A 21,440-nucleotide genomic window follows, 5' to 3' on the forward strand; every position below is an offset into this window, starting at 1 on the left:
AGGATATTTGATTTTAAGATCACAGAGGCATTAGTTCTGGGTAATCACCCAGAAGAAATTCAAGGTATGACCATGGGAGGGAAAGTGAAGAGGAGACCAAGGACTGAAGAATCAGGCAACCACATGGCTACCAAAGGCACCAGGAGGGTGGCAGGACAGGGCTAATGCGAATGACCATGAGCCAGAGATTGGAATCTTCAATGCAGTGGAGCAATTGGGGGTCAGTGATGTCCTTGATAAGAGGGATGGGAAGCGGTGTGTCTGGAGACCAAAGGAGAAGCAATTTTGGTACAAGGGTGGAAGTGGCAATGCTAACCCCACCTCTTGGTTCTGTGATGTGTGGAGAGTAGAGAAGTGAGAAGTTTTCCTGCAGAAGGTGGCAGGAGAAGTCCTGGAGGACTGTCAAGCATTAATAAAGGCAAAGAAGTAACCTGAGTATGCTCTGACGAAGCAGAGGGTGTAGGAAAGTTTGTTGGCGAAAGAACAGGATTCTAGAGGGCACATTGGGAAGGGCTGTCAGGACGTGGATGGTGGGAAGGTGAGTGAAAGGGAGGGAGTGGAGAAGCTCAGAAGAGCTCAAAGATGAGTGAGAAGTCAGACAACCAGAGGGGCTGTCTTTTGGGTGGCTCCTTGGGCCAGAGAGACAAATTGTAGATAAAGTCATAATGGAATGTAGGGAAAAAATGTTTTGATATCTGACTCTGTTGTCTAAGATTTTTTTCTTAAATTGATATATAGTTAATTTATAACTTAGTGTTAGTTTCAAGTGTACAGCAAAGTGATTCAGTTACATAAACATATAAATCACTTTGCTGACAAAGGTCTGATTAGTCAAAGCTATGGTTTCCAGTAGTCCTGTACAGATGTGAGAGTTGGACCATAAAGATGGCCAGGTGCCAAAGGATCAGTGCTTTCGAACTGTGGTGCTGGAGAAGACTCTTGGGAGTCCCTTGGACAGTAAGGAGATCAAACAAGTCAGGCCTAAAGGAAATCAATCCTGAATATTCATTGGAAGGACTGATGCTGAAGCTGAAACTCCAACACTTTGGCTACCTGATGTGCAGAACTGATTAACTGGAAAAGACCCTGTTGCTGGGAAAGATGGAGGGCACCAGGAGAAGGGGACAACAGAGGATGAGATGGTTGGATGACATCACCAACTCAGTAGACATGAGTGTGAGCAAGCCTCGGGAGATAGTGAAGACAGGGAAGTCTGGCAAGCTGCTGTTAATGGGATCGCAGAAAGTTGGACATGACTGAGTGAGTGAACAACAATAGACCTCTAAGATTTGAGAAGGGGGATGACTATGGGGAGGGATTATAATTCTAAACCAAACGTGGCAGCTGGTTCCTGTGACTTCAGAAAGATTGAAATGAAGTCGAAGGATGGGATGCTATTTACTTGTTATACCTGCCGTCTCTGGCAGAGCTGGGATTTTCTAATGACAAGGAAAGAACATTTTCTCACTCCAGGCTACTGCTGGTAATGGAGAGCCATTGGAAATGTTTTGTTTGTTTCATCAGGGTGGAGGTAACATGGTGACATATAGAACAATCACTCAAACTGCTGATGTAGATGGTAGATTAAGAATGGAGGCAGGGAGACCCATTGGGAGGCCGTTGCTTTAGTTCAAGCAAGAAGTGATGAAGTCTGAACCAGGGTGAGAGCTGTGGAGATGGAGAGGAAGGGAAGGGATAGGATACCTTGAAGTGAAGTGAAGTGAAAGTCGATCAGGAGTGTCCGATTCTTTGTGACCCCAGGGACTGTAGCCTGCCAGGCTCCTCTGTCCATGGGATTTTCCAGGCAAGAATACTGGAGTAGGTTGCCATTTCCTTCTCCATAGGATACCTTGCTGCTGCTGCTAAGTCGCTTCAGTGGTGTCCAACTCTGTGCGACCCCATAGACGTCAGCCCACCAGGCTCTCCCGTCCCTGGGATTCTCCAGGCAAGAACACTGGAGTGGGTTGCCATTTCCTTCTCCAATGCATGAAAGTGAAAGTGAAGTCGCTCAGTCGTGTCCGACTCTTAGCGACCCCATGGACTGCAGCCCACTAGGCTCCTCCGTCCATGGGATTTTCCAGGCAAGAGTACTGGAGTGGGGTGCCATTGCCTTCTCCTTATGGAGGCGTTATTACCAGGCTGATGGGATGTAGGGTGTGAAGGAGTGCATAGGGTATACAACAATGCCCAGATTTCTGGCTTTGCTTCCACGTAGACAGCCATCCAGATCTTGCCTCTCTCCGTGGGCTTCTTTGAGTACGAAGTGATAAATACACAGGCAAGAGCTTCAGAAATGGCAGAGCTACAAACCCATCATCATCTACTTTATCATCAAAGCCCTTTGATTACCCTACTAAGTTCAGTCTATGGAACGAGGCGTGAGAATTAAGATAAATCACGATAGTCAAGCAGGTACTGGGGATCTTCGGGTCCCCAAGAAACCTCGTATTCCCTACACCTGCCGGGAGCCGAGGGCCCCGCGATAGCGGGCTCTGCCCCTGGGCGGGGCATGGGTGGGGCCTGGAAGCGGCCGTAACCCAGCCCAGCTGCAGCCCGAGCCTCTGCCCGAAGTCGCCGCGGAGGGGACCGGACCCGCCCCGCCCCACCCCCCACCTCCCTGCTCCGCGAACCCGCTGCGCCTTCTGCCTCCCGCCGCCAGGTCCAGCGGTTCCGCGGCGCTGCCAGGGAGCGAGCCGCTCGTCCTCACCCGGAGTCCCAGGTAAGGGGCGCGGCCCGGCAGCCCGCCTGGGGCGGATCTGGGACCGATCCCCGGAGCGGGGCGCGGGGCACAGTGAGCAGGCATTGAGAAGGAGCACAGGGCAGCGGAAGGGGCACCTAGAAGGGGCCAGGGGAGGCCACTAAGGAAGGGTACCGCGGCAGTGAAGGGGCACGTAGCGCGGGGAGGGGCCCTGGGGAGCATCTACCCGGGCTTTGAGGGCGGCGAGGGGAGCCCCAGAGGCAGGGGCAGCGGGATCGGAGGAACAAGAAAGAGGGCGCCGGGGCCGGGGAGAAGGCTGAGCGCCAACTGGAGCGCAGCGAAGGCTGGTTGAGGGGGAAACTGGGGGGAGGGGGATGGAGGCGGGGGAGATGTAAGAAGGGAGCTGAGAGGGGCCGTGCGGGCAGAGGGTACCGAGCAGCCGAGGGCCTGGGAAAGGGGTGTTGAAGCGAAGAGATTAAGGAGAGCGAAGGAGGGGAGGTGTGGAAGTGAAGAGCTAAGGGGAGGGGACTGGGTGGTGGGGGTCGTTTTGAGATGGAGGAGTGAGACGAGGAGGGGAAGGCGAGCTGGGCGGGAGAGGGGTGCTGGGCGGGGAGAGGGTAATCTGAGTGTGGTGTGGAGCGGAGCCCAGCTGGGTATGGGCAAGGTGGGTAATTGGAGTGGGGGCTTGGAGGAGGGAAGCTAGGAAGAATGAGAAGGTGGGAGACAAGGCTAGGTCTATCCAGGCTGCAGAGAAAGCGGGTGGGGAGCTGATGAAGGGAGAGTCCTGGCCTTGGATATGGGCTGTGGGAGCCTGAGTTCTGGCTAGAGGTGGGCTGTGGAGAAGCACTGCAGTTTAGCAGGGGGTTGGGGGAACTGTCCTGGAACTTGGAGAGTTTAGGGTGGTGGATGGGCTGGGTCATGGTGCAGAGAAAGCCACGTATGGGTTGTGGTGTGAGAGTGGGAAGATGATGGGGGCCCAGAGTGGAGTCCAACAGCATCCGGATGCTAGCCCTGTCTTAGCTCCTCACAAGCTAAGGAGGTGGTGCAAGCACTGGAGCCTATTACACTGCTACCTGGAATCAGAGACAAGAAGAGAATCATTGACAGGGAAATTCATCTACAGGCGGACTCTTGTTCTAGAGTCCAAGTGTAGGAAGAGATTTTTAGGGAGGGCAAGGTGGCAGCCTCCGGCAGCTAGTAGAGGTGAGGAGGGGAGTGAGAGAGGGACAGGGACATCCATCTCAACTGCATGGAATCCAGATGGAAAAGGGTACGGGATAGTAAAAAGAGCTGGATGTGTTTGTGTGCACAGGTGTGTGCCCACCTGTTCTACTCATATAAACGGAAGAAGACGATGGAAGTCTGGGAAAAGCCGCCTATGGTATAAGGAAGCCCTGGTGCTGTGTTGTTGCTGTTTAGTTGCTCACTTGGGTTGGATTCTTTGTGACCCTGTGAACTGCAGCCTGCCAAGTTCCTCTGTCCATGAGATTTCCCATGCAAGAATACTGGAGTGGGTTGCCATTTCCTCCTCCAGGGGATCTTCCCAACCCAGGGATGGAACCCATGTCTCTGCATTGGCAGGTGGATTCTTTACCACTGAGCCACCGGGGAAGCCCCTGGTGCTTGTTTGCGGGAGCAAAGACATTCTGCTGGAGGATGGTGGGTCAGGGAAGACTTTGAGGTCATGAAGGATTTAGCTAGCAGGAGGAAAGTATGTTCCAATCAGAGGAAACAGTATGGAAGAAGGCAAAAATTGAAAATGATCTCCAACCCAAGAAATAAATCTCCAGTTTCTTATGGATTATGATGTGAAGGGAGGCACCAGTAACCTGTAGAGGATGTTTGAAAAGGTTTTCCCTTTAAGCTGGAATTCCTATGGTTTCTCTTCATCTCCCCAGAGCACAGCGGAGATGGCACACAGTAGGTGCTCAATGAATGTTGACTGAATGAATAACTGAGCTGTGGTTTTGCTCTTGCCTCTATTTCCTCACCTACTCCCAAGAATTGTTGTGAGAATCAAATATAATTTGGGTGAAAGAGCTTCACAAACTGTAAAGTACTGTATAGAAGAGAGAGGGCACTGACGTTATTATGCAGGTTTGCCTACATTATCGGAGAAGGCAATGGCACCCCATTCCAGTACTCTTGCCAGGAAAATCCCATGGATGGAGGAGCCTGGTAGGCTGCAGTCCATGGGGTCATGAAGAGTCGGACACGACTGAGTGACTTCACTTTCACTTTTCACTTTCATGCATTGGAGAAGGAAATGGCAACCCACTCCAGCGTTCTTGCCTGGAGAATCCCAGGGACAGGGGAGCCCGGTGGGCTGCCGTCTATGGGGTCGCACAGAGTCGGACACGACTGAAGTGACTTAGCAGCAGTAGCGGCAGCCTACATTATGATAGTGGTCATATCAACCGCTCTTTCCAGCCTGGAGAAGGAAGTGAACATTTATCAAACATCTATTGTATGCAAGGCGGAATACAATGAAAACGCTTGGTAGAGTGCCTAGCATTTAGGTGCTCACTAAATGATAGCTATTACAATATTGTTTCTGTGGCTCTAAGAGATGAAGGGAAACAATGAGGAGGTGGGCTGGGCTGGGCTGGCGGTGGGGAATGGTTTCAAGAAAGGTTGAATCAGATAAGTGAGTGGAGTATGGCTTTAGGGAGGAGATTGTGTATAGCAGGGTGATGTTCAATTGTCTAACTCCCAATAGGAAGACAGAATTACATTTACTGAGCACCCGCTATGTGTCAAATGGCAGCATATCTGTATGCCTTACCAACATTGTGAGTGAACTGAAAGTGTTAGTTGCTCAGTCGTGTTGGACTCTTTGCAACCTATGGACTGTAGCCTGCCAGGCTCCTCTGTCCATGGAATTCTCCAGGAAAGAGTACTGAACTGGGTAGCCATTCCCTTCTCCAGGAGATCTTCCCAACCCAGGGATTGAACCTGGGTCTCCCCCATTGCAGGCAGATTCTTTACCCTCTGAGCCACCAAGATTGACTGTAATCCTCCCAACAATGGTTATTTTACAAATGAGGAAACTGTCTTACTCATGCAAAGTTTCTTGCCAAGGTCTCATAGCTAATAAATGCTGGGCCTGGAAACTGAATCTAACCTGTTTGTTTGGAATCCCAAGCAATTTCCACTACCCGGGATGACTTGGTAGAAGAAAACATGAAGCATACAGACAAAAAATTTTTTTGGAAAGGAGTTATAAAGCACTGTCATATACTAGTTTTAATTCTTCCGGTAGTTTGCCCAGAAGTCATTTTATTAACTCATTTTATAGATAAGGAAACTGAGACCCAGGGTGTGATCTGCCTGAGGTTACACAATTGCTTAGAGAGCCAGGGCTCAGTCCAGGTGTCTCTGACTTAATCCTGTGCTCTTTCCATCAAAGGGAATTTCCTTTGTGTACCTCTCCATTATATGTATTCAGTTGATCTCTTGCTGCATTTTAGGGCTGTCTCCTCTCCTTCCCCCTTTCATGGCTGAAGTAGGCCTCTTCCTTAGTTGATCAGACTCAAAGTGTTATTTTTCACACCAGTTCTCCTAGGAGCCATTTCCTTCTTCCCCCCAGCCTGGAACCAGAGATGACTTCCTGGATGGTCCCTGGGCCTTCATCTGTATTGCTTGTCACGAAGAGCAAGAGCTCTATCATTTATGTGACTGTCACAAAAGAGAGGGAAGATCTGACTGATGCTTATCTGACAAATGCAGTCTGCATTGACCTGTCTGCTCAGATCTGCCTCTGGCAGCTGCCTGCTGGGGTGGTTTTTACCTCTCTTTTGAATGTCTGTGTAGCCCCTGCCTTCCTTTTGAAAAGATCTCCTTGGGGGCTCCCATCTGAATCTATCTTCCAATTGAACTCAGCTCTCTGCCTCTCCCTGTTCTCACACCATCTTCTGGGAAAGCTGCACTGAGTGCGCATGAGCAGAGGTTGACAGTAGAGTATGGCAAATGCTAGGAAAGAGATCTCAGGTGCTGGGGATGTTCTTCTTTTCTTTTTAAATTATGTCTGTTTATTTTTAATTGATTGATGATGGCTTTACAAGACTGGTTTTGATTTCTGCCACACTGGGGATGCTTTTCTATTCACCCTAAAATTGTTGTGGGCTTTCCCAGTGGCTCAGTGATAAAGAATCCGCCTGCAATGCAGGAGTCACAGGAGACACAGGTTCGATCCATGGGTCAGGAAGATCCCCTGGAGGAGGGCATGGCAACCCATTCCAGTATTCTTGCCAGGGAAAAAACCTCATGGACAGAGGAGCCTGGCAGGCTACAGTTCATGAGGTCACAAAGAGTCGGACACAACTGAGCATGTATGCACTAAAATTGATGTGGTTTTTATTTTCTTTAAGCCCAGTCCAATCTGAAAGTCATCAGATGACAGAAGTTCTAGTAATGATGCTCCAACTGACTTGCTGGGTGACCTTTGACAAATCAGTTTTCTTTGTGGAGCCTTGATTATTTTTTCCCCTGAAAATGAGGGGAGTGTATCAGACCAGGAACTGAAACTGTTTTTTTTACTCTTGGCTCACACCTATGGCAGACATAGCTTAATAAAGGCAAGCACTTTACCTACTAATTCTACACAAGGCCAGTATAGTTTTTTCCGTACACTGTACGTATGAAGCACCCTTACACACGTTTTCTTATTGAAAAATCATAGCAGCCTTCTGCAGTAGGTAATGTGATCACATCATAGATGAGGACACTGAAGCTCAGAGTTTAGGTTACTTGTCCAATTTCATACACTGAGTTACTGCAAAAGCTTGGGACCAAGATCCAGACTTTTTTGTTATGATAAAGCTGCCACTCTAAAATCTCTTCTAATTCCAGAAATCTAAGAGTGCAAGCAGCTGCACTTGCAAAAAATGAAGACCAATAATACAACATTTACATCAAAGTTTGGCACACGGCAAATGCTCAATAAACATTTACAGAAAAGAGTAACATGCCCAAGGATTTAATCTAGGTTCAGTGTTGACAGGGTGTAAGGATAAATAAAACTCAGATGAATCCAGAAGGAGGGATAGACAGTTAATTGTCAAATAAGCTCAAATTATGGAGCCCAGATCAGGGAGGGGGCACTTGACTACAGAAGTGAATTAAAGAAACCAGTGGATTAATATTTATTGAGTACCTCCCATAGGTCAAGAAACCACACCAGCTTATTTACATATGATAAATGTTCACTCTGTTGGTACTATCACTTAGTGAAGTAGGTGGTATTTTCTTGGTTTCAAGGTAAAAATACTGTGGCTTAGAAAGCTGATATAACTCACCCAAGAATTCAGCCAAGGAATAGAGCAGGGATTTTTACTTTTCCCTTATTACAGCATAAAGTGAAGTTGCTCAGTCGTGTCTGACTCTTTGTGACCCCATGGACTGTAGCCTACCAGGTTCCTTCATCCATGGGATTTTCCAGGCAAGAATACTGGAGTGGGTTGCCATTTCCATCTCCAGGAGATCTTCCCGACCCAGGGATTGAACCAAGGTCTCCCACATTGTAGGCAGGCACTTTACCATCTGAGCCACCAGGGAAGTCCTTATTATAGCATGGTACTAAGTTAATCTCAGCTGTTAGCTATGAGTCCTGGGCAGATCCTCGTAACTTCTGGCTCTTAGTTCCTTTCTTGCTCCAATGGGAATAGTAATCACTGCCCTTCCAATTTAATCTTCCAGGTCTATTTATAGGGTAAAATAAGATCAAGGAAATGGGTAAGGATTAAATCTGTGTTTTAGTAAAGTTATTTTTTGACCAGGAGATCTCTCTCTTCTCACTTCTGGAGATCTCTCCTAAGGAAATAAATTGTTGTGTTGTTCAGTTGCTAAGTCATGTCCGACTCTCTGCTGCCTCGTGGACTGCAGCACACCAGGCTCCTCTGTCCCCTACTATCTCCCAGAGTTTGCTTAAATTCATGTCTGTTGAGTTGGTGGTACTATCTAACCATTTCATCCTCTGTCATCCCCTTCTGCTTTTGCCTTAAATCTTTCCCAGCATCAGAATCTTTTCCAGTGAGTCAGCTCTTCCCATTAGGAGGCCAAAGTATCAGAGCTTCAGCTTCAGCATCAGTCCTTCCAGTGAATATTCAGGCTTGATTTCCTTTAGGATTGACTGGCTTGATCTCCTTGCTGTCCAAGTGACTCTCAAGAGTCTTTTCCAGCACAACAGTTCAAAAGCATCAATTCTTTGGTGCTAAACCTTCTTTTGGAGAAGGCAATGGCACCCTACTCCAGTACTTTTGCCTAGAAAATCCCATGGACAGAGGAGCCTGGTAGGCTGCAGTCCATGGGGTCGCTAAGAGTCAGATACGACTGAGCGACTTCACTTTCACTTTTCACTTTCATCCATTGGAGAAGGAAATGGCAACCCACTCCAGTGTTCTTGCCTGGGGAATCCCAGGGACGGGAAGCCTGGTGGGCTGCCGTCTATGGGGTCGCACAGAGTCAGACACGACTGAAGCGACTTAGCAGCAGCAGTAGCAGCAGCAAGCCTTCTTTATGGTCTAATTCTCACATCTGTACATGACTAATGAAAAAATCATAACTTTGACTATACAGACTTTTGTTGATAAAGTGATGTCTCTGCTTTTTAATATACTATCTAGTTTTATTGTAGCTTTCTTTCCAAGGAGCAAACATCTCTTAATTTCATCCTGTAATCACTGTCTGCAGTGATTTTGGAGTCCAAAAAAATAAAATCTGTCACTGCTTCTACTTTTCCCCCTTCTATTTGCCATGAAGTGTTGGAACTGGATAGTTTTTTGAATGTTGAGTTTTAAGACAGCTTTTTCACTTTCCTCTTTCACCCGCATCAAAAGGCTCTTTAGTTCCTTTTCACTTTCTGCCATTAGAGTGGTATCATGTGCATATATGAGGTTGTTGCTGTTTCTCCTGGCAATCTTGATTCTAGCTTGTGATTCATCCAACCCAGCATTTTGCATGATGTACTCTGTATATAAGTTAAATAAGCAGGGTAACAATATATAGCCTTACTGTACTCCTTTCTCAATTTTGAACGAGTCAGTATTTCCATGTCTGGTCCGAACTGTTTCTTGACCCACATACAAGTTTCTCAGGAGGCAGATAAGGTGGTCTGGTATTCCCATCTCTAAGAATTTTCCATAGTTTGTTGTGATCCACACAGTCAAAGGCTTTAGCACAGTCTTAATGAAGCAGAAGTAGATGTTTTTCTGGAATTCCTGTGCTTTCTCCATGATGCAATGAATGTTGGGAATTTGATCTCTGGTTCCTCTGCCTCTTTGAAACCCAACTTGTACATCTGGAAGTTCTCCATGCATGTAGTGCTGAAGCCTATCTTGAAGGATTTTGAGCATAACCTTGCTAGCATGTGAAATGAGAGTAATTATATGGTAGTTTAAACATTCTTTGGCATTGCCTTTCTTTGGGATTGGAATGAAAACTGACTTTTTCCAGTACTGGGGCCACTGCTGAGTTTTCCAAATTTGCTGACATATTGAGTACAGCACTGTAACAGCATCATCATTTAGGACTTTAAAAAGCTCAGCTTGAATTCCAGTACCTCCACTAACTTTGCTCATAGTAATGCTTCTTAAGACACACTTCACTTCACATTTCAGGATGTCTGGATCTAAGTGAGTGATAACCACACCATCATGGTTATCTGGGTCATTAAGACCTTTCTTGTATAGTTCTTCCATGTACTCTTGCCACCTCTTCTTGTAACAGTGACCAAAACCATCTCAAAGAAAAAGAAATGCAAATAGGCACAGTGGTTGTCTGAAGATGCTTTACTAATAGCTGAGGAAAGAAGAGAAGTGGAAGGCAAAGGAGAAAAGGAAAGATATGCCCAACTGAGTGCAGAGTTCCAGAGTATAGCAGAGTATAACTTTTCAATAAACATTGCTGAGAAATAAGAGGAGAATGATACAATGGGAAAGACTAGAGATCTCCTCAAGAAAATTCAAGATATCAAGGGAACATTTCATGCAAGGATGGGCATAATAAAGAAGTAAATAGGAAAGAGAACAAATATTTATGTAAAGAAATGGTCACTCTAACTTAATTTATAATAATCGAGAACAGAAAAATAAATATACAACTTTAAAGAATTGGTCATGTGATACAACCATAGGGCTAAATAAGGTGTAGTCAATTGAAATGATATTTACAAGAATTTTTAAAGTCTCAGTAAGATGTTTATGATATAATGTTAAGTGAAAAGGAGTAGGATACAAAACTAAAGATCTCAGCTACTAAAATACACATGGAAGATATAGACTCGAGAGTATGGTATGCTGTCATTTATTTATATATATATATATATATGAAGTATGAATAGACTTCTATGTTTATATATGCAAAGACTATCTTTGAAGGATACATAAATTGTTAACATGTTTGCCTCTGGGGAGAGGAACTAGAGATTGGGAGCAGGGGTGGAAGCAAGACTTACTTTTCACTGTAAACCTTTAGGTTCCATATTACTTACTTTTTATGTTGAAAGTTAAGAAAATAATGCAAATGACAAATGGTGATAAAATAATAGTAATTTTACTATATGATAACTTGCAAACTGTAAAGTTTGAATTATTTTTAGTGTAATATAAATGTTTTCAATATATATTATTTATATATATATATAAAGAGTAATGCATACATTGGTTTATTACAAAAGTGTAAAAGGATATGACTTAGGAACAGCCAGGTGGAAGAGATGCATAGGGCAGGGTATGGGGAAAGGGAGGTCTTGGAGCTTCCATGGCCTCTCCAGGTGTGCCACCCTTCCAACACATCAATGTCATCACCAGCCTGGAAGATGTCCACCCCATTTGGATAGGGTTGTTTACGAAGACTTCGTTCCTGCAGGCATGATTGATTAAGTTATTGGCCTTTAGTCATCAGCTTGATCTCCATCCCTTCTACCCTCGCCAGAGGTTAGCAGGTGATGCTGAAAGTTCCAATCCTCTAACTGTGTGGTTGGTTCCTCTGGCAACAAGCCCCTACTCTGAGGTTGTCCTGGAGTCCCAGTCACCAGTCATCTCATTAGCATACAACAAGACACTTAATCACTTGCACTTCCAGAGATTCCAAAGGCTTTAGGAGCTCTGCCTGGAACCAGGTACCCAGACCAAATACATATCTTGTATTATATCACAGTACTCAATAAATCAGAGAAGGTGATGGCACCCAACTCCAGTATTCTTGCCTGGAAAATCCTATGGATGAAGAAGCCTGGTGGGCTGCAGTCCATGGGGTCGCTAAGAGTCGGACACAACTGAGCGACTTCACTTTCACTTTTCACTTTCATGCATTGGAGAAGGAAATGGCAACCCACTCCAATGTTCTTGCCTGGAGAATCCCAGGGACGGGGGAGCCTGGTGGGCTGCTGTCTCTGGGGTCGCACAGAGTTGGACACGACTGAAGTGACTTAGCAGCAGCAGCAGCAGCACTCAATAAATGGTAACTGTTACATGGTTATTGTCACCACCATGTCCCTCATGGAAAATAACGAGTACTTAACAAGTATTTACTGATATTAAGGCCAGGTATACCACAATATATATACTGTTTAAGTTAAATAATAGGATATAATTTCAAAATAGATGATATTCTGGTGTGTGAAAAAATAAAGGAGGAAATGTACTTCAAATATTAACGATGGCAGTTTCTGAGAGGATGGGGTATCTAGTAATTTAAAATTTTTCTTTTTTATAGTCTTGTGTTTTTCCCTAACATTTAATAATGGATATATACTTTCAAAGGTGAAATTTTCTCTTGGAAACAAACAAAGATGACCGGTAGCAGAGCGGAGGATGGTGTGAGGTCGTGATTGCTTCCCTTGTCTTGGATAGAAAAAAAGCATAATTCCTTTGACTTGCCAGTTCTAGAAATGAGCTCTGCATCTTGTGCAATGAAAAACTGAAAAGTTCGGGCTATGAGACAGTTGCTGCTAAGTCGCTCCAGTCCCTATCCGACTCTGCAACCCCATAGACGGCAGCCCACCAGGCTCCCCCGTCCCTGGGATTCTCCAGGCAAGAACACTGGAGTGGGTTGCCATTTCCTTCTCCAGTTGGATCAGGCCAATTGTTCCCCTCCGATCTCACCTTTTTCTTTCGTGTAAATGCTATGTCTGAGTCCCCAAGTGTCCTGGGCATGTTCCACACCTGCCTAGTGAGCCTTACCAAGGGGCAGACTGATACAGTGGTGGGCGTGTAGGTCCCAATAAAGCCTTGAGAGCTAGGAGAAAAAGAGAAGGAAGAGAAGAGGCCACTGAAGGTTTGTGGTGGCCTATTTAAGGAAGTATTACTAAGGGCTGCTAATAATCATACATATTCATCTGGCTTTTCTTCAAGAGAGCTTTTCACCTTCTGCATTTGTCAGCTTCTTATCTTTATAGCTCACCTGAGAGGCCCAGAGAGATAAATCCATCTCTCTTTCTTTTCTTTTGAGGAAAAGGCAGGAATTCCTAAAGAGGATGACACTCTGGACATCTTATGTCAGGGCTGTCCTTCCGCCCTCCTCTTGACTACACACCCCACCCGCCTGAGTACCCAGTGTTAAGCAGAAGGAGTGATGGCAGGTGAAGAAGTAGGGTCCCTGCAGAAAAAGAAATAAAAAAGCAAGTAAGACTATGGGACCAAGTGCTCGATTATGGATGGCTTTCAGACTCAAATCATTCTAGAAAAGGAGAGGATAGTGGCGGGACTGTGAGTGCTGAGGTCTCAGGGAAGGTCTGGCATGTAATAAATACTTGTCAGAGGAATGAATGAACAAATGAACAGGTAAATAAATGAAGGAACTAGGCTTTGAAGGATTTGGAATAATAATAACTTATATTCACACCTGTTGGGATTTACCAGCTTATGAAGATCTTACTCCTTGTTTTCTCATTTGAGTCCTGTAATAGCCCTGTGAGAAAAGCAGGGCAGAAATTGTTCTCCCCATTTTCCAGATTATGAGATTGGGCCCCAGAGTGGTGATGTGACTTTTATTAATTCAGTATACATTTACTGAGTGCTGATTACATACTAGGACTTGTGCTGAAACTAGAGAAATACATTAAGAAATGAAATACATTAGGTCCAAGATGCTTGGTCTAAAGGTGAAGCTGGAATAGTAAACAGTTCTGAAATGATACAAGTGCTATTGGAGCGCACTGGGAGCCTAGGGCCAGGAGTGCATCCTCTGCCCTGCCCAGGGGAGGTGAACCTTCACATGGATCTGCGAGGTTGAACAGGAGTTTATTTGAAGCAGAAGAGTATTGTGGGCAGAAAGAATACAGAGCTAAAGGGACAGAAGCAAGAAATAACAGCGTATTTGGAGTGGAGTATAATTTGGTATGGGCTTCCCTGGTGGCTCAGTGATAAAGAATCCACCTGCTAATGCAGGAAACACGGGTTTGATCTCTGGGTTGGGAAGATCCCCTGGAGAAGTAAATGACAATCCACTCCAGTATTCTTGCCTGGGAAATCCCATGGACAGAGGAGCCTGGTGGGCTACAGTCTGTGGGGTTGCAAAAGAGTTAGACATGATTTAGCAACTAAACCACCACAACAACAGCATAATTCTATAAAAAGTAGCACAGGTTGGTAGGGAGAAGCCTTAGGGGAAGGTAAAATTTAGAGAATTTATTCTTTGGTTGGTTGGTTCTTTGTCAAGTTGAAAAGTTTGGGCTTGATCTTTAGAACTATAGGGAGCCATAAATGTTTTTGAAACAGGAGAATGAGAGCCCTGTGTTGGCTTTTCCTGGAATGTTCAAACATTTGCTGTCTTGACCTTCCTCCCTCTAGCCACTCCAAAACTCAGCTTAGGAGCTGTCTCCTACAGGAACCTCTCCTTGACCACCATGTCTTCAGAAGGTTAGGTGCTTCTGATGAGCTTCCTCAGCCAAGGCTTCCCTCTGTCTTATCACTTATCCTCTGCTTTGTTACTTTGTGTTTGAGTTTTTACTCTAATCTGCGGCCACTCAGAGGTCAGACACCATGTCTGATTCATATTTGTATTCTTTGTGCCCAGCACAGTACTTGACTCAGAACAGTGTGCTCAGTAAATGTTTGCTGAAGGAATATTTGGGAGGAGCTGGTTCCACCCCAATCCTGGGTTCCACCCCAATCCTGAGATAACATTTGGGGCAGGTTCAGTGCGGGGGTGATTCTGAGTAGTGTATTTCCTCAGTGATGCTGGGGTGGGGAGTGAGTGTGTGAATGGGTGTGTGACCATTAAAAGTTAGGTGACTCAGAGTGACACTGGAGATGTGTTCCTGAGTGACCACAGGTCTCTCCTGCAGATGGCTTCAGTGACCGATGGTAAAGCCGGAGTCAAAGATGCTTCTGACCAGAATTTTGACTACATGTTCAAACTGCTCATCATTGGCAACAGCAGTGTCGGCAAAACTTCCTTCCTCTTCCGCTATGCCGATGACACCTTCACCCCAGCCTTCGTCAGCACCGTGGGCATCGACTTTAAGGTGAAGACAGTCTACCGCCACGAGAAGCGAGTGAAGCTGCAGATTTGGGTGAGTCCTGGGCATCTTGGGCAGAAGTGTCCCGAGAGCTGACTCGCTTGCTAGTACAACGGCTGGGCAGTGGGGCCAGTTTAGAACTTTGCTGGGGTTTATGACGTTAGGCCCCAGTGCTATTGCATGTCTGGCCCCTGGACTGTCCCTTGCTGATTTTATACGTTTGCTCTCATTTGGGGACTCAGTTGCTTCTGCTGCTTAACTGTCCAAGAGGTTTTATCCTGGATTATACAGATAAGCGACCAAGAGTCTGGGCTTTGGAGTTATAGGCCTGGATTCAGATTTAAGTTTTGCCAATTACTAGTCATGGAACCTGGACTAAGTTACTTAACCTCTCTAGGCCAGGCTTTCCTCTTCGGGGATTATAATGACATCTATATCATAGGGTTGGTGAGTGCTTAGCATAGTTCCTGGAACATAATAAATGTACAGTAAATGTTAGTTACTGTGTCCATAATCTATCACTGTGTAATCACCTTAAAACTTGATGGCTTAAAACAATAATTCATTAACACACAGTTCTATGGATTGAATATTTGGGAGTGGCTTGGTTTCTGGCTTGCAATCTATTATGAGGTTGCTGGCAGATGTTGGTTTGGGTTGCAGTCATCTGAAGGCTTGAGTGGACCTGGAAGATTCCTTTCCAAGGTGGCTTACTCATGTGTCTGGCACTGGGCTTTAGTAGGAGACCTTTGTTCCTTCCTACATGGCTCTCTTCATACAATGTCTTAATGACATGGAGCTAGCTTGTCCTAGGGGGAGAGATCCAAGAAACCAAATCGAAAGTGGTGATGTCTCTAATTAGAGTATGCTATTGGTCACTAATTCAGTGTAGAAGGAACCTATACAAAAGTATGAATCCTGGGAGGTGAGGATTATTGGGGACCATCTTGGAAACTGGCTACCACAGCTACTATTATTGGTATTTACCAGTGTACTAATAAAATATATACATATTTGAGATGATAATAGCAGCATGTACATCATATACTTTTTGATAATGAATTAGCATTGAGATTGGAAATTTAAAAAATCTGTGATTTAAAGTATTCAAAATGTATTATTTATTATCAGTCCACTCAACATTAATACATTGTACATATATGTTATTAGTATAATCCGTATAGTGCTTTTTGTTTTACAATTTTTCCCATGTATTAATAGTATCTCACAACCCCATGGGACAGATATTCAGAGCATAATTAATTTACTTTAAGTTGACCACACAGCTACAAAGTGAGATTCCAACGCAGGTCTTCTGATTTTAAAGTATGAGTTTTTTTTTCTCTACACTGTGTCCATTAAGTATTATAGAGCCCATGTTTCCATTTGTGGTCATATTAAGTATTAATTTATATACAGATAAAACTTTATTTTGCTTGTTTATTCTCTATTAAAAGCATCAAGGAATCATAAACCATTGGAAATGGGAGAAACTATGCAGGCCATTTAGTTCATTGGTTCTAGAAGTGTGGTGTCCAGATCAACAGCATCAGCACCATTAGGAATTTGTTAGAGATGCAGAATCTCAGGTCCCTCCTCACAGCCAGAAAATCAGGAACTCTAGGGTATAGCCGAATAATGTGCTATAACAAACCATCCGGGTGTTTTGAGGTAGGCTAAAATTGAAGAACCACTGATCTAGTTTAACTACCTCATGGTAAGGATCAATCAGCATTTATTAAGTGCCTATTATGTGCCGGTGCTTCCATTTGTGTAGCCTGACGTCCTCCCTGCAGCCGGTGCACAGAGGGGGCTGAAAGCACAGGATATTTGGGGCATGGCGAGCAATCCAGTGAAAATGGAGCAAGGCCGAGAAAGTGCCGGGAGGGGATGCCAAGAGAAATTTGCTGGAGAGGCTGTCGGGTGGCAGTTTGGGGGTTAGAGAGATCTTAATGCTGCTGCTGCTAAGTTGCTCCAGTTGTGTCTGACTCTGTGCGACCCCACAGACGGCAGCCCACCAGGCTCCTCCGTCCCTGGGATTCTCCAGGCAAGAACACTGGAGTGGGTTGTCATTTCCTTCTCCAATGCATGAAAGTGAAAAGTGAAAGTGAAGTCACACAGTCGTGTCCGACTCTTTTCGACCCCATGGACTGCAGCCTACCAGGCTCCTCCGTCCATGGGGTTTTCCAGGCAAGAGTACTGGAGTGGGGTGCCATTGCTTCTCTGTAGAGAGACCTTAGACAACAAATAAAAGGTTCTTGACATGGGTCAGAGGCTACATGCCTGATTATTCCTTAGGGAGCTGAAGAAACTTACTGGAGTTTATTATCTTTGAATACAAAATCAGTGTATACTAATATTTGCTATATGGATTGACACAGATGTCTTCATTTGATCTCCACATTAGATGATCGTATATCCTACACTCAAATACTCTTCAGGTAGAAGGAGACAGTCTATATTCTACACTCAAACACTCTTCAGGTGGAAGGAGACAAGTCTGTCCTTCTAAGGGATTGGCAGTGGCGGCTCCCTCACTCTTTTATTCATTTTCAGCCCATTATGAGCTTTTGCAGTTTTCCTGTGCCTCATTAAGTGGGTTTATTGATTGTACTATCTATTTTTAATGAAATGAACCCCCATGATATATATGTAGCTTTAAAAGAAACCCACAAAGAAGCTTCTGATTGAGGACTATACTAATTATAGTGAGCCTAAGTGAGCACTTTTCACTTTCATGCATTGGAGAGGGAAATGGCAACCCACTCCAGTGTTCTTGCCTGGAGAATCCCAGGGACAGGGAAGACTAGTGGGGTGCCATCCATGGGGTCGCACAGAGTCGGACACGACTGAAGCGACTTAGCAGCAGCAGCAGCAGCAAGTGAGCACAGAAAATGGCTAGACATGTTTCCCCAACACCTAGCACAAGTTCAATGTTAGCCACGTTTTGAGGTAAAATCAATGACAATCAAATATGATCTGACATAAGCACATTGCTTTTGCTAAAAAAAAATTAGCAAAGATTTTTTTGTGTGTGTATGTTTGTATGCATATGTACTTTCTGTAGCAGAAAATAAACATTTCTGTACTGTTCATAAATGCATTAAAATGTAAGCATTTGAATATTGCCTTTGTCATTGTAATGTATTTTAATATCTTTTGTGTATTGAAGCAGGCAGATATATAGGCTTTGGCAAGTCACTCCACTTCTATGAGTAGATAATATCCTCAACTGTAAAGGTCTCACAGGTTTGTTGAGGGGAAGCTATACGTGATAACATAGTATTGTGCCTGGCACATACTAAGAATACAGTAAAAGTTAGGTTCTGTCCTCTCTCTGCTCCTGCCGCTCATGCAGACAATGACTGACTTCCCTCCCAAGGTTTCCCACCTGTGGTTCCAGAAGTGCTGGAACGGCATCCAGGGATTCATTAGCACTGTATGAAGCGTTCAATTAAATTTCTCAAGCTCATTCAGTCTCTCCCAGGGGATTTCAAAAAGCCATTGTCAGGGTGGAAGGTGGAGAGGGAAGAAGAGGAGGTTAATATTGCTGAGCAGGACCATTCACAAAAGGAGTTTCTACCACCTCTGGGGGATCGTGAGGGTACTGGTGGTGCCTTGTTTCCCAGCGTCCCTTACCATATAAGTCCTTGAGAGCCTCTTCTGTGTCCGGAAAGGTTAATTATTGCGGACTAGAGAAGATAATCTGACTGAGGAGGTAAGGGTAGGGGAGAAATCTCATTAATAGAGAGTGAGAGCATGCACAGGTGTGGAGGGAGGAGGGAGAATTGGTAACTGCACAGCAACAGACCCGACTAGAGGCCACTTACTGCTCAGGTGCTAGTTGCCAAGCAACCCCTGGGGACCTGTGGGAAGAGAAGGGTGGAAGTTGGCCTTCCACTGCCTCCATGTAGAGCCCATTGTGAGGGTTATTGGGTCTGAGGGAAGGGAAGAATCTGGGGGTCTGTGACATGATGGCGCCAACCCAGGAATCCTGGGTTTTAGTCCTGGCTCTGCCCTGCAGTGTGGTCATTGTGTGATCTGGAGTAACTCTTCCCCTCCATGGGCCTGTGTCCCCAAAGATCAAAAGGAGAAAATAATCCTCTCTCTTCTTGCCTCATGGGATGTTGTGAAGTTCAAGGGAAGACATAGAAAGTAAAGTCCAAGGAGAATTGTGACGCTTTGAGTAGACTGGGATTATGGATATTGTCAGCCATGTGAATTCTCCCTGTATGTGCTTTGAATCATTCTTTGTGTCTTCACATCTTCCCTCTGACCCAAGGAGGTAGTTATCTCCTTAAAGAATGGGTGGTTGGGCTTTTCTGGTGGCTCAGTGATAAAGAATCCACCTGCCAGGGCAGGAAGATATGGGTTTGATCTCTGATCCGGGAAGATCTCACAAGCTACAGGGTAACTAAGCCTGTGCACCACAACTACTGAACCTATGCCCGAGAGCCTGCGAGCCGCAAATGCTGAAGCCCACACGCCCTACAGCCTCTGCTCTGCCACAAAAGAAGCTGCTGCAGTGAGGAGCCCATGCACCACAACTAGAGTAGCCCCTGTTCATCACAACAGCCCATGCAGCAATAAAGACCCAGCACAGCCAAAAAGAAATCAAATTATATGTATCTATGCTTAGTTGCTCAGTCTTGTCTGACTCTTGGCGATCCCATGAACTTTAGCCGGCCAGGCTCCTCTGTCCATGGGATTCTCCAGGCAAGAATACTGAAGTGGCTTGCCACGCCCTCCGCCAGGGGATCTTCCCAACCCAGGGATCGAACCCAGGTCTCCTGCATTGCAGGCATATTCTTTACTGTCTGAGCCACCAGGGATGTATATATATATACCCCACCAATATAGGTGGTTGAGCCCAGAGATGTCAAATTACTTGTGCAGAGCCAAACAGTAAACTCCATTCTTTTATCCATTCAGTAGACATTTATCTGGTACTCCCTCTGTGCTAGGCACTGTGCTAGCTGTGGGGAAATACTCTTTCTACTCTCTTGGAGTTTTCATTGAAGTAGGGGAGATAGACACTAAGTATCATTGTTCAGTCGCTCAGTCCTGTCTGACTCTTTGCAACCCCGTGGATTGCAGCATGTCAGGCTTCTGTGTACATCACCAACTCCCGGAGCTTGCTCAAACTCATGTCCATCGAGTCGGTGATGCCATTCAACCATCTCATCCTTTATCGTCCCCTTCTCCTCCTACCTTCAATCTTTCCCAGCATCAGGGTCTTTTCCAGTGAGTCAACTCTGCATCAGGTGGCCAAAGTAGACTCTAAGTATATGAATGAAAAATATCTAATTTCATCTGTGATAAGGGCCATGAGGAAAAAAAAAAATCAACTTATTTCAAACTCTAGCACTGAGGTGCTGAGCTCAGGAATCACTAAACTGTGACTTGGGTCTCGTCCCCAGCTTGCAACTGGGGCTCAGGCTCAATTCTATTCACAATTTAAAAGGCTCACTCCAGGCCTGGTCTCTGTCAGGGGATGCAATGGAAGGGTCCTCCACTGTGGAAGGCCAGGATGTCCTCTTTCTCACTCCCACTAGCGAGGCTTTTTTTTTTGGTGACCTTCTTGTCAGGAAGACTTAAAAATAGGTGTGTCTCTTGTGTCTGGGATTACTTGTTTAGAGACTGAGAAATGGACTGGCTGGCCCAGCATTTTTCTGTCGAGAGTTCAAGAATTCTGTGTCTTGTGAAGGATTTAAAGATCACTGTCCTCACTCCCGGGCTTGTCCTGGAATTGCTGTTCTCCACCCTCTTTTGCTTTCTCTGACCTCCCGCCTCTGAAATCCTCAGTCACTGAGGTGCTTGTGTATACCTCCGTTATTCAAGTTGTTTTGTTGTGTTGGTGGTGACTTTGGGGGAAGGGGCACTGTGCCACACAATCCCTTCCTCCGTCTTTTAGCCAGCTGTGTAAATTTTGTCAACCTCTGTCTCTCTCTCTGACTTCCTGCCTTTCTCTTATAATGACCCATATGATTACCTTGGGCTCACCTGAATGATTGAGATAATCTTTCCCATTTTAAAACCTTAATCACATTTTCTAAGTCCCTTTTCCCATGCAAGGTAATATATTCACAGGTTCTGGGGATTAAGACATGGGTATCTTTCGGGGACCATTATTCTGACTACTACAGCATCTATTAATAACATGGAAAAGACATATTATAAATCCTCCCCTTTTTTTAGGGCTCTGACTCGGGTTCCCTCGTCTCTAATGAGAGCCCCCTCTGCTAACTCCCTGAAACAGGTCCTGTCTGTGGCTTAGGCTCA

At 45.3% G+C, this 21,440-nt stretch overlaps 1 protein-coding gene across 1 annotated transcript in view; it reads left to right on the top strand.

Moving 5' to 3' along the window:
* Positions 1–2,632: 2,632 nt before the first annotated feature.
* Positions 2,633–21,440, top strand: part of RAB3B (RAB3B, member RAS oncogene family) — a 67,943-nt gene continuing 49,135 nt past the window's right edge. Inside the window, exons 1-2 of the mRNA NM_174447.4 lie at positions 2,633–2,719; positions 14,985–15,212. Coding sequence (NP_776872.1) covers positions 14,985–15,212 — 228 coding nt within the window. The 5' untranslated portion in view covers positions 2,633–2,719. The remainder of the gene's footprint in view (positions 2,720–14,984; positions 15,213–21,440) is intronic.

Source organism: Bos taurus, chromosome 3 (assembly GCF_002263795.3).
Source record: "Bos taurus isolate L1 Dominette 01449 registration number 42190680 breed Hereford chromosome 3, ARS-UCD2.0, whole genome shotgun sequence".
Taxonomy (NCBI): Eukaryota; Metazoa; Chordata; class Mammalia; order Artiodactyla; family Bovidae; genus Bos; species Bos taurus.